This window comes from Panthera uncia, chromosome D2 (genome assembly GCF_023721935.1).
Source record: "Panthera uncia isolate 11264 chromosome D2, Puncia_PCG_1.0, whole genome shotgun sequence".
Taxonomy (NCBI): domain Eukaryota; kingdom Metazoa; phylum Chordata; class Mammalia; order Carnivora; family Felidae; genus Panthera; species Panthera uncia.
The window spans coordinates 17,997,946-18,011,318 of NC_064818.1; the positions used below are offsets into that span (position 1 = coordinate 17,997,946).

At 39.3% G+C, this 13,373-nt stretch overlaps 1 protein-coding gene across 2 annotated transcripts in view; it reads left to right on the forward strand.

Annotated features, from left to right (window-relative positions):
* Positions 1–13,373, forward strand: part of NUP133 (nucleoporin 133) — a 58,009-nt gene continuing 44,636 nt past the window's right edge. For both annotated transcript variants that reach the window (XM_049645065.1, XM_049645066.1), the window contains exons 1-8: positions 1–279; positions 2,818–2,936; positions 4,931–5,034; positions 7,096–7,203; positions 8,844–8,978; positions 9,601–9,771; positions 11,383–11,538; positions 11,838–11,908. In XM_049645065.1, the coding sequence (XP_049501022.1) occupies positions 98–279; positions 2,818–2,936; positions 4,931–5,034; positions 7,096–7,203; positions 8,844–8,978; positions 9,601–9,771; positions 11,383–11,538; positions 11,838–11,908 (1,046 nt within the window). In that variant the 5' untranslated portion in view covers positions 1–97. The remainder of the gene's footprint in view (positions 280–2,817; positions 2,937–4,930; positions 5,035–7,095; positions 7,204–8,843; positions 8,979–9,600; positions 9,772–11,382; positions 11,539–11,837; positions 11,909–13,373) is intronic.

The following is a 13,373-nucleotide window of genomic DNA, read 5'->3' on the forward strand; positions in this document are numbered from 1 at the left end:
ATCAGCGCGCGCCCTCCCGCTCGCGGGTGTTCAAGCTCCGCGCGCGAGCGGAGTTTCAGCCCCACAGGCGGAGTGTCCGTCGCCTCTCCTTTCCGTCATGTTCCCGGCCGTCTCCTCTCCGCGGACACCGGGGCCCGGGACTCGAAGGGGCCCGCTGGCCGGAGTCGGGCCGGGCTCCACGCCCCGGGCGACAAGCAGGAAAGGTCTATCCCTGGGGTCTGCAGTCAGCTCCCCGGCGCTCTTTTCGCCGGTCGGCCGGCGTAGCTCGCTGAGCTCGCGGTAGGTGATCGTCCCCGGTTGGGTCTGGTGAACAATAGAGTTAGTGGGCCTGATGGGGTAGTGTCTCCAGACGCCTTCGGAACGCGGAGGAGGGGGCGGGGAGGTAATGCCAAGGCTGGGGGAACTAGACCTTCGCCATCTTTGCGAGCCTCAGTTTAATTCATCTCTTAAGCCTTCACTTTGCACTTTTCATGGAATTACCTCTGTGTATAAGTGAACAAATTGGATTTCAGTCAGTGGTTACCTGCCTCCTTACTACCCCCGTCTTCCATTGTAAGTCAGTCATGATTCATTTGGTGAAATGGCAATAATAGGCGACCTGAGCCTGCTTCTCTTAAGGCCAAATGAATCAATACGAAAACCCTCGACGACGGTGGGAATGAGGATCTCCAATTCTGGAAAGTGATGTTATGCCTAACATAGTTACTGCCATTAATATCTGCTGACTGATAATTACATGACTTTTAGCAAGAGAAGTTATCTTTGCAGCTAAATTAATAGGGGAAAGTCTTTCCTAGCAGTGAGATAAGAATAGTAGTTTTGTTCCCAAATAAAAGTGTGGCACATCAGTCCACATCATTCCTTAAACCATACTCTGCATCCCGCTTTCATAATTAATCTAGAACTTTAGAAGGTAACATGTTTCTGAGTAGTTTCCTCCGAATTCATCTACGAAAAAAGAATTTTCCTTTGCAAGAAAAGTGTAATATTGGGTCTTGAGCTTATAGTTAAAATTTATCTATAGATGCTTGCAATACTTTAAAGGAGAAATGATTTTTAATTTTTTTAAGTTTATTTTACTTACTTTGAGAGAGAGTGTACACAGGAGGGGCAGAGAGAGAGAGAATCCTAAGGCTCCACACTGTCATCTCGGAGCGCGATGTGGGGCTCAAACTCACCAACCGTGAGATCATGACCTGAGCAGAAAAGAGGATTTGGTTGTTTAACCCACTGAGCCACCCGGGTGCTCCAAGGAGACATGATTTTTAAAGAATTCACTGCGTCTTTGACTTTTACATCTCGAAAGTGCTCTTCAAAGTGGTGATCTCCGGGGCGCCTGGGTGGCGCAGTCGGTTAAGCGTCCGACTTCAGCCAGGTCACGATCTCGCGGTCCGTGAGTTCGAGCCCCGCGTCAGGCTCTGGGCTGATGGCTCGGAGCCTGGAGCCTGTTTCTGATTCTGTGTCTCCCTCTCTCTCTGCCCCTCCCCCGTTCATGCTCTGTCTCTCTCTGTCCCAAAAATAAATTTAAAAAAAAATTAAAAAAAAAACAAAACAACAAAGTGGTGATCTTTCAGTGTTTTTTTTACTACCTTTGAGAAAAGTAAAGCTGTACTTTATTTAATGCGTTTTGTTTCAAATCTCTTTTTACCTTCCAGTGATCATTTAAAGAAAAATCTTTGTTGTAATACTCTCAAGAAACAAAGCTCACTTAATCCTCATGATAAGAGATGGAATAAATTTTATACTGGTAACTTTACATTATTTTTTGAATGTTGACAAGGTGAAAAGATCTAATTTCTACACTGTATCTGCTATTAAAGAACAGGTAACAGCAGATACTCATGACCCTATTTAATTTCTTAGTTATAGAAATCTGGTAGATTTCATGTAATCCTAGAGCTGATGAGGGCAAAATGGGTGAAGGGGAGTGAGAGGTACAGGCTTCCAGTTAGGAAATGGGTAAATAATGGTGATGAAAAGTACAGCCTAGGGAATATAGTCAACAGTACTGTAATAGGGTTGCGTGGTGACAGATGGTAACTGTCCTTGTGAGCATAGCATAGAGTTTCGAATCACCATGTTGTACATCTGAAACTAAAGTAACGTGTGTCAGTTATACTTCAATTAAAAAAAATTCTAGGGGCACCTGGGTGGCTCAGGTGGTTAAGCATCTGACTTCGGCTCAGGTCACGATCTCATGGTCTGTGAGTTCAAGCCCTGCGTCAGGCTCTGTGCTGACAGCTCGGAGCTTGGAGCCTGCTTTGGATTCTGTGTCTCCCTCTCTCTCCACCCTCCCCCACTTGTGCTCTGTCTCTCTCTCTCTCTCTCTCTCTCAAAAATAAACATTAAAAAAAAAAATTCCAGAGCTGATGAGAGCTGAAAGATAATCTAATCCAATGTTTGTAAAACTTTTTGGCCACAGTGTAGGATAAATTCTAGTTTATATCCTATTTTATTTTTCAGAAATGTTAATTGAGACCCTCACAGTGACCCACAATTTGGAAAATGCTGATCTAGTCCAACCTTTGTATTACATAGCGAAGGATACAGTCATATAAAGAGTTTAAGTGAACGGAGCATGCATCTGATTACTAGAGCATAAGAGTCAGAAGCCAAATTTTCCTATATCCTGTCAGTCTTTTTTTAATGTAAAATATATTTACACAGTACACATGAGCCAGAGTTTTCTTTTACTGCTACAGCTCATTTTTTTTCTTGTTTATCAAAGATCTTTTCTTTATATGAAAATAGTACATAAAAGTAAGCATAACGGAAAATTTTAAATATGATGCAAGTTGTATGGTCTCTTTTCTTTAGAGGAACACCTACACGAATACTGCCACACCACTGTGTAACTGAGTCTATGAACTATGATGTGAAAACATTTGGATCTTCTCTCCCTGTTAAAGTAATGGAAGCCCTAACATTGGCTGAAGGTGAGTGTCATTTCCATTTGCCTATATTAGCAATTCAGAATGAAGCCTGTCCCTGGGTCCGAGATTGAAATTTGTGCTTTTTCTGGTATACCTTCACTTAAATGGGGTAGAAACAGGTAACTTTTGGTTTTCCATGAATTGCAAAATGTAATAAATTTGAGAAGCAGAGTGAGTCCATTTTTAGCACAGATTACTTCTTCAGTGGTCGTAAACACTGCATATGCAAAACTCAGTCCAATTTCAAAATTTGATTGCGAGTGTCATGAGTATGGGTATAATAACCACTCTGTCATGTTATGAGTATGGGTATAATAACGTTATTGTAAGATCAAGTCTTACCTCCATTTCTGGATCCTTTGTAGTATCCCAGAGGCTATATGTACACATTTATGTTATCAGCGTAAAGTACCTTCAGGAGATTCTGTTGGCAGAGAATTAGAGTGGGAGTTTGGAAGATGCAGTCATGCAAGCGTCAGAAAGGCAACAGTAAGGATAAGGGGTTGGGTGACTGGCAGAACAAAGTTCACAGCATCCTCCATGATCTGCCCAAGTCATTTTTATTTATGATTCAATTCTAGATTTCTGTGATTTTTTTGGAACAGTGTTTTTCAAACTGTAGGTAGTGACTGAAATCAGTTTAGTGGTCATGGCCAGCACTTAAAAAAATTGAAAGCAAAACATCAGAGTGCGTTTTATGTCATAATGTTACATAAGTTTTGTGTGTTTTACTTAAATTACATGTGACTGCATCATGATATAAAATATATTTCATATTGTGAATGATGGTCAAATAAGTTTAAAGTACTCCATTCTAGAAGGAATATTTCTCATCAACTTGAACTACGTATCTTGCCTGTGAGACCTTGGGAACCCAGGTACAGAGGTTTTCAGACAACTAAACTTCCACTGTAACCTCCATCATGTACTTTTCTTGTTTTAATTATATATAGCATGTATTATATTTTTCTTTAGTCCTCTAAAAATTTCAGCTCAAATAGTATTTAAACCTTTTAACATACTCCTGGTTCATGCCACCAGACTGTTAATAACAAATAGTACACAGCCTCAGAGGAGAGAGTCCCTCAAAATCAAGATGTGTAAACTTAAGGGTGTGTAAACTTGAAGAACTTTTCTGAATATGGAAACCTACCAAGTGCTGTGTGTTAAGTCAGGGACCCCACAGGTTTGCCAGTAGAGTCTTTGGAGCTGCTATATTGCTTTCAGGAAATGAAAATATTGAACAGATACTCTAATTCAGCAAAAGCCCACACTTAGCCTAGGCATGATTTAGTATTTTAGCTTGTAGATTATTGATGCCTTTTATTTTGCCCTTCTACCCTGCTTTAGGCAAAGAGCAGAGCTCAAATTAATTAAGTTTCCAGGGCTAACACACTTAACTGAGGTTTACCGCCAGTGCTTATGACAGCAATATACTAATTTAGTTTTGTCACTTACTATGGAATGCAACCCTTGATGTCTACGTATAATGAAGTGATTTATCAAACTTTTAAAGAAGGTATTTGAAAGTCATGTTCTTTTGAAGGAATAATTTTTTCTTGAAATTCTTTATATATTTAATGAGAGAGATTATTATTTGCATTGCTGTATCAAAATAAAATTATGAATGTTACTAAATATTGTAGAAAGTAAGATACTTGTTTATGGCCAATATTAAAAGATAGTAAACCTAAGGCCAAAATATAAAAGGCTAAAAGGCTAAAAGTGGTTATCAAAGTTAAATGGCTCTCTTGTTTTGGATATTAATAACTCTAACTCTTGAATTACTCAAGGGCATTTTTTTCATATGAATGAATCTTTTTTATCTGTGGTAATTACTTTTTTTTTTTTTCAATAAAGAATGTATCCGTAAAGAAGATCTTGGTATAAGGAATTTTAACAGTTTTTCTTTTCTGTTTCTTTTTTTTTTTGTTACAGTTTTTCTTACTCGTTCTTTGAGGTTAAATATGTAAGTTATGTACTTTTTTTTTTTTTAGTTGATGATCAGCTGACTGTTCACATAGATGAAGGTGGATGGGCTTGTCTGGTCTGCAAAGAGAAACTCATTATTTGGAAGATTGCTCTGTCACCTATTACTAAGGTAATGGCTCTTGAGAAAGCTAGAAGGAGAAGAGGAAAGGATTACCAGTTGGCTCTTAATTTTTACTCTAAATTTTTAGAGTTGTTGGAGGACACAATCTGAATTTACTCATTAGATTTGCATTTTCGTAGTGGTATGAATTACAGAGCATACATTCACATTTTTATGTTGGGAAAAAAAGTTTCGGGGCGCCTGGGTGGCGCAGTCGGTTAAGCGTCCGACTTCAGCCAGGTCACGATCTCGCGGTCCGTGAGTTTGAGCCCCGCGTCAGGCTCTGGGCTGATGGCTCGGAGCCTGGAGCCTGTTTCCGATTCTGTGTCTCCCTCTCTCTCTGCCCCTCCCCCGTTCATGCTCTGTCTCTCTCTGTCCCAAAAATAAATAAAAAACGTTGAAAAAATAAAAAATAAAAAAAAAAAGTTTCTCCCCTTTCATAATTTTAAATAGGATCCATGTTATTAAAATTTTTAGTGAGTGTTATGAATGCCATGCCAGTCTGCCTAATGAAGTTTAAGAATAAATACTGCCCACATTAGCTAATGAACTGAACTTATTTCTTTTTTTAATTTTTTTCTTTTGAGAGAGAGCGTGAGGGAGAATCTTAAGCAGGCTCCATGCTGAGTGCAGAGCTCAATCCCACGTGATTGATGCTGGGCTCCATCCCATGAACCTGGTGTCATGATCTGCGCTGATATCAAGAGTCGGATGCTTAACTGACTGAGCCATCCAGGCGCCCCTGAGGTTATATATTTCTAAGATAGGACTGTGATTCACTGAGTCTACTGAATGGTGTTTAATGGGAAAAAAATGATACCAATTTTAGCAATTGCTAGTTTAACTTTCAGTTGTCGGTTTCTCACATGGGATTATCATTTGCGTTTCTAGGAACTTATCCTCAGCAACCTATTTTCCTGTCTGTTCCAGATGAGGCATAGTCTCTTGCAACCACTCACTGGTCACTGTTACTGGGCCATCGTTCTGTTGGACCTGGGGATTCTTGCTTACTTAAACTCTTCATGTCTGCTGGCCTCTGTACTTCTGCCGAGAAGATAGTATTTGTAGTTAAGAGCATAGGTGAGGGAAAGTTCTGGGGGCCATGAAGAGTTAGCAGCAGGAGCCTGATATTTGGCTGAGGCTAAGAAATATTTTCTAGACACCTTGGTATAATTAATTGCTCTGTAGTCATGCTGATTTTAGATGTCAAATAAATCAAGACTAGACTGGGAAAATTCCATAGGAAGCCTACATACTTCTTTAAGGGAAGTATGACTTCTCTTAAGTCTTGCAGACTTTTTTTAGTCTAGAAAGATACTGGGCTAGTTGATGTTCAGAGTCTGGTCTAGCTCTTAAGTTTTTCTGATTCTGTATCTCTTAAAATATTTTGCTTTAGGGGCGCCTGGGTGGCTCAGTCGGTTGGGCGGCCGACTTCAGCTCAGGTCATGATCTCGCTGTCCGTGAGTTCGAGCCCCGCGTCGGGCTCTGTGCTGACCGCGCAGAGCCTGGAGCCTGTTTCGGATTCTGTGTCTCCCTGTCTCTCTGACCCTCCCCTGTTCATGCTCTGTCTCTCTCTCTCTCAAAAATAAATAAACGTTAAAAAAAAATTTTTTTTAAATATTTTGCTTTAAAATGACTGAAGGGCCGGGGCGCCTGGGTGGCGCAGTCGGTTAAGCGTCCGACTTCGGCCAGGTCACGATCTCGCGGTCCGTGAGTTCGAGCCCCGCGTCGGGCTCTGGGCTGATGGCTCGGAGCCTGGAGCCTGCTTCCGATTCTGTGTCTCCCTCTCTCTCTGCCCCTCCCCTGTTCATGCTCTGTCTCTCTCTGTCCCAAAAATAAATAAAAAACGTTGAAAAAAAAAAAATTAAAAAAAAAAAAAAAATGACTGAAGGGCCTGATGAAAACCTGATCAAAAAGATGTGAGAAAAAAGTACGTTTGTAGAATGATATTTCCAACAATGACTCAGATTCTGAAACGTACAGGGAAGGGAAATCATGAAGTCGGGGTGCATATGCAAAGAATCGGTTTGATGTGAAAGATTTTTTTTTTTGTTTGGGTTTGTTCTTTAGTTATCTGTTTGCAAAGAGCTTCAGCTGCCACCAAGTGACTTCCACTGGAGTGCTGACTTGGTAGCTCTCTCTTATTCTGCTACCTCAGGTGAAGCACATTCTACTCAGGTAGGTGACTTAAATGCTTGATGTGTGTGTGTGTGTGTGTGTGTATTTTTTTTTTTTTAATTTAAATAAGGGAAGTTGTAACATTGGAGGAATTATCCAATCAACATTATCCAAGTTGATTCAGAGACATAACTGTAAAGCTACAGGAATTAAGATACTAGTATTGGCAAAGAGGTAGACACCTAAGGGCAACTGAACAGAATAGAGAGTGCAGATACAGATCAACAAAGAGGTGTCCCTTTGGTCTTTAACAGAGCTGCAGTAGCAATTCAGTGAAGTAAGGGTAGTCTTTGCGGCAAATGGTGCTGGGACCATTGGGCATCCTTATGCAAAAAACAAAACAAAAAAACACCTCATACCGTATACAGAGGTTAACTCAAAATGGATCATAGGTCTAGATGTAAAATGTTTAGAAGAAAACAGGAGAAAATCATCATGACGTGGTGTTAGACAAAGAGTTTTGGGAAATCACCGAAAGCATGATTCATAAAAGAAAAAAATAGATAAGGCAGACTTCATCAAAATTAGAAACTTGGTGTCAGAGACACTGACAAGAAAATGAAGAGACAAGCTACAGACTGGGAGGGAATCTTTCCAAGTTATATATCCAACAGAGGACTTATATCTAGAATGTAAAACAAACTCTGAAAGCTTAATAAGAAAACAATGCAATTTAAAAACAGGACACAGGACTTGAACAGACACTTTATCAAAGAGGATGTAAGGATGTCACAGAGATGTTCACATCATTAGTCATTAGAGAAATGCAAATCAAAACTAGAGTGAGATATCACAGTACTACGTATTACAGTGGCTGAAATACAAAGTACTTGAACTGGCAAGTGCTGACAAGGATGTAGAGCAACTGGAAATTGTGCATTGCTGGTGGGAATGCAAAGTGGGACAGCTACTTGACTTTCACTTTCTAGTAGTTAAAATACACTTGCTGTTTTGACCCAACAATTCCATTCTTGGCTGTTTACCTCAGAGAAATTAAAACTTACGTTTACACAAAAAACAGTACATGAATGTTACAGCATTCACATCACATTATTTATGATAGCCAAAGGTGGAAACAACCCAGATGCCCTTTAGCGAGTGAATGAATAAACGAATGGTTTCATCCATAGAATGGAATAGTACTCAGCAATAAAAAGGAATGAGCTCTTGATACAAGTGACAACCTGGATGTATCTCAGAGACATGCTGAGTGAGATCAACTAGTGCTTAAAGGTTACATTCTGTATGGTTTCATTTGCTTGACATTCTCAGAAAGATGAAACTATGATGATGGAAATAGTGCTTGCCAGGGTTAGGATAGGGGAAAGGTCTGATCATAAAGGGACAGATAGCACTAGGGAGTTTGGGGTGTTAATGGAACTGTGCTGTACTCTTATTGTGGTGGTAGTTACGTGGATCTTTGCGTGTGTTAAAATTTATAGAACTGCACAGCAAAAGGAAAAGAAAGTCAATTTTATAGTGTGATAATTTTTAAAATACAAAAATAGAGGTGGTTTTTCCCCCCTAATTTCTATTAAATAATAAATTGCCCTGTTTTCTTTTTATCAGTGTCACCAGATTGCTAGTTTTAGGGTCCTTCTTTTTACTGTGATTGCTGAGCATTATGATCTTGTTTCAAGGCTGTTGCTGTCATGGTTGCCACCAGAGAAGGATCCATCCGCTATTGGCCAAGCCTTGCCAGTGAAGACATCTACACAGAGACCTTCGTGGATTTAGGAGGTGATAAGACTTACAGCTTCCTAACAGCAGTGCAGGTATACAATAGATATTCTTTTATATTTATTGGAAAGCTGTAATTTGACTTGGAAGTGAGATGTGAACAACTAAAAATACAGGGTTTTGAATAGACCATACAGGCCAGAGAGGAATTCAGGAGCCAAGAGAAGAATGTAAGGGTCTAGGATTTGAACAGTTGGGCAAAGGAAAGCCCTTCTCCTAAGACTCTGAAATACCAGTATCGGATAGTAGCCAGCGGTATTCATTTCTTTCAGAAATATTTTCTGATGGTGGCTTTGAAGCCCTTAGACGTTATGAAGTCTGGTTTGCTAAAATACACTCTGTAGGTCGACCAAAGAATAAAATGTGGTACTTGATTTGTTGAACCTGTAATGTGATGAACCTGTAATTTAAAAATCAGAATTCAGACACTCAATGAAAAAAACAGAATTGCAACTGAAGGTTTCCTATGTAGAATTAATAGTATTATGTGAATGGATTCATAAGTAAATCATTTTAATAAAGTTTTCTTTTATTCTTTTAAATCTGTTTTAAGGGAGATGCTAGATCATTTATCTCTGTATCAAAGCATTTTTTGTTAATGTTCTTCATCTTAGTTATAGAAGCTTACTTAACGAATTTCACAATATTTGTTCATAGGGAGAAAGTTTTATTTTGTCCTCATCGGGAAGCCAGCTGATTCGACTGATACCTGAAAGTTTAGGAAAGATTCATCAACATATCCTGCCTCAAGGACAAGGCATGCTTTCAGGAATTGGTCGGAAGGTTTCTTCTCTCTTGGGGATTTTATCTCCAAGTACTGATCTCATCGTAAGTTGATGAAATGACGTTGTTTTTTGAGCCTGTTTCTTCATGAAATCATTAAGTTGGAAGTTTCCTATGAAGTTGATATTGCCTCCGTATGAACACTAGTGTATATGAAATAAAACCTTTGATCTTTTCAATGATGCATATTTATTGTGATCAAATGAGATGCCATACTAACCCTCTCACACTGTAACTGTAATATTCTTAAATAAATCATATGGATTCTTTTGAATCTTCGAATTAAAACTGTTTTGTAAAATTATAAATATGCTTAAGGACCAGTTTTGCTTTTTAGACTTAACCAAAAGTGTGTTCACTCCCATTACTGCAGCTGTTTGTGTGGATGACTCAAATCTGGGTCTGTTGGCTGGGCTTGTGCCTCAGGCTCTGGACTAGTGAAGGGAGGCGGGTGGGAGCTCACATTTATGGAGCATGGTGGGTGCTCTGTAGTTGTTATCTCAAGTAACAATTACAATCACCTATGATGTAGAGAGCTTTCTCCCCAGTTTGCCAACGAGAATACGGCCTCAGGGATGTCATGTAAGCTGCCTGAGGTTATGGAACGACTCCGTGCCCAGGCACGTTAGAATGGAAAGCACATTTTCTTTCTACTGTGCTCTTCCCTTCTAATTTCAGGTTGCTCTCATCATCTGCTTTCTTGATGCTCTTTGAACCTAAAACCTGACCTGTCTGAAAACAAATGGACCATATTCCTTTTTCTCTCCCATTTTCTACACCAAAAGTGTATATAAAACTTACTTCTCTTTTGACCTGTTTATTTCTGTCCATGACCCTGTTTTTTCAGTGACCCAGGTATAAACCTTGATTGTGTGTGTGTGTGTCTCTGTCTCCTTCTTACTTACCAGATACTGTAGATTTGATTTCTGTCATGTCTCATTTTCATCCCTCTTTTGCTTCCATTGTTATGCCCTAATCTGTACTCTTGGTAAATTTCCCCTAAGCTCTTGGTGCCAGTTCCGTTCACTCACCGTCGGCCTCCTTACTAGTGGCCAGAATCACGGTGACAAGAGAAACGGAGAAAATTAGGGCTTCAGCTCAAAACAGTCGTGTGCCCATCTTAAAAAAAAACACGTCTGTACTTCATAACCAAGTGTATACTTGAAAAGGCAAAATAATCTGCCTACATGTAACTAACTATACACATCCCTGCCACATTCACTTTCCTGTAACACAGCTCTTGAGTTCAAAAGCCATTGAGAATATCTCCCTTGCTTACTAGGTTTACAAACTCATATTCCTGACTCTCTGCCGTGTGTCCCTCATGTTTCATTTGAGCATTATTTCTACTTGTAACATTGAGCATTATTTCCAATGTGCTGGTTGCTCTTTGAAAGACCTTACAACTTTCCTAACTCCCAACTGTGCTCTTTGTGGGCTGTCTGCTTTCATATTTCTGCCTATGAAAATCTGACCTGGCTTTCAAGGTCCATTTGAGGATCACTCCTTTCTTTGAATCCTAAATGAAGAATTCTGCTAAGATTACTAATAGAATACTCACAAAATACATAAAATTTAGATTTCAGAAAAATAGTTCATTAACATTAGAACTAAAAAAAAATCTATAAACTTAACCTTTTTCTTCTCTCCATACAGCTTTCAAGTGTCCTTTGGGATAGAGACAGAGCAAGTTTTTATAGCCTGACAAGTTCAAACATCAGTAAATGGGAATTAGACGATTCTTCAGAAAAACAAGCACATAGTTGGGATATAAACAGAGCTCTGAAGGAAAACATTACTGATGCTATTTGGGTAAGGAACAATAATATTCATTTCTGTAATTCACATTTATGGTTATATGAGAATGCTAGTTTCTCTCATTATTTAGATGACATTGCAATGCACTGTTTTTAGACATCAGATAAACAGAGAGGGCGCATTCAATCTCTAGAAATAGTGGAACTCACTGATTTACCTAATAATTTTTAAAATGCATCCATTATTTTTATTTATTTAATAACTATTTGAACCGTTTAGTAGGTGCTGGGAATACAAAGTTGAAAAGAAATCCTTACACTCCAGGAGCTTACGTTATTGATGTTTTCACGTAGGGATCTGAGAGTAACTACGAAGCTATTAAAGAAGGGGTCAACATTCGGTATTTGGATTTGAAGCAGAACTGGTAAGCAGTTAGTTTGTCTCATAAAGAATATAGATCATTGTTTGGGAAAATAATGTTTATTATAAAATGATGAGCAGTCTTGCTATCTGTTCTTCTAATGCTAATCCTTTCATACTGTTATACTTCACTCAATGATTTTATGTTCTTTATCTAGAGATGCTGGTTCATTTGACAAATGTAGGCAGTTCTCAGCCTTCAGTTGTGTATTCTTATATTACTTGCCTGCCCTAGTTCAAGACTCATCTTTCCTGCTCTCATGGCTGGAGCTTCTCTTTCTTCGTGCTAAGAAATGCCCTCCCTGCTGCTGTGGGTGCTCCGTGCTGTCCTCCTTCTCTTCTCAGTGGAGATACCAGGCATATTTGTCCACATCTTTTGCTTTAGTAAGCCTGTGTTTGTGGCTGTATTGGAGAAAGGAAGGTGGGGTGAGGTTTTGTCTTGGCAATACACGTTAGAACTCAGAGTTTATAGTCCCAGTGAATTTCCTCTTAGAAACAAGGCTCTAAGTGGTACTTAAGATCCCAGGTTAGTCTGATAAAGTTAATATATCCTGTCTTACTTAGTTTTAATACCAAAGGTCATATGGAACTTAAAAATCATTCGTAACATGGCGTCCATGAGAAAGTTCGTAATCAGTGCCAATGTATGACTTGGAATCCTTCAAAACACAACTTACCAGAAGTTAAGGGCAGTTTTTATGTGTTTTAGGGTAATTTAATTTAGTAGAACAAATTCTTATTTCTTGGAAGGATATTATAGTTTTGCTGTATAATTTTTCTCTCTCAGGCTCTTGAGAATGTCAGTAAGATCCTTCTTTATAGTTTCTGAAAACCTTATATAAACTATCAAAGAGGTATAAACAATAGTATATACTGAATTCTCATGTATGGTTTAAGTAAATATAGTTTATCTGTTTTCCTTTATCTTTACCAGACTTTCAGAGATTTAGAACTGCTGGTAGGACGCAACCCACGTGGGCATACGATGCAGACATGTTTCCACATACACTTTTCAGAATGGAGACGTGGGCTGAAAACAGAAAAGAGAAACATACTTAGGAATTGCTGTACTGGGCCAAACCCCAAGCTCCTTTCCCCCATTTTTGTCATGCTAACAAGATGCTTGTGGGGTTTGCAAGACACGGCTCTTGTTCTCCTTCTGGACCCTCTAGTGATCCATATGGAGTATCTGTGTCTGCATATGTTTCTTCATTTAAGAATAGTGTTTGTTGAGGCACCTGGGTGGCTCAGTCGGTTAAGTGTCTGACTTCGGCTCAGGTCATGATCTCACGGTTTGTGAGTTTGAGCCCCCGGTCGGGCTCTGTGCTGACAGCTCAGAGCCTGGAGCCTGCTTCAGATTCTGTGTCTCCCTCTCTCTCTGCCCCTCCCCGACTTGTGCCTCTCTCTCAAAAATAAATTAGCTTAAAAAATATAAAATAAAATAAAATAAAATAAAATAAAATAAAATA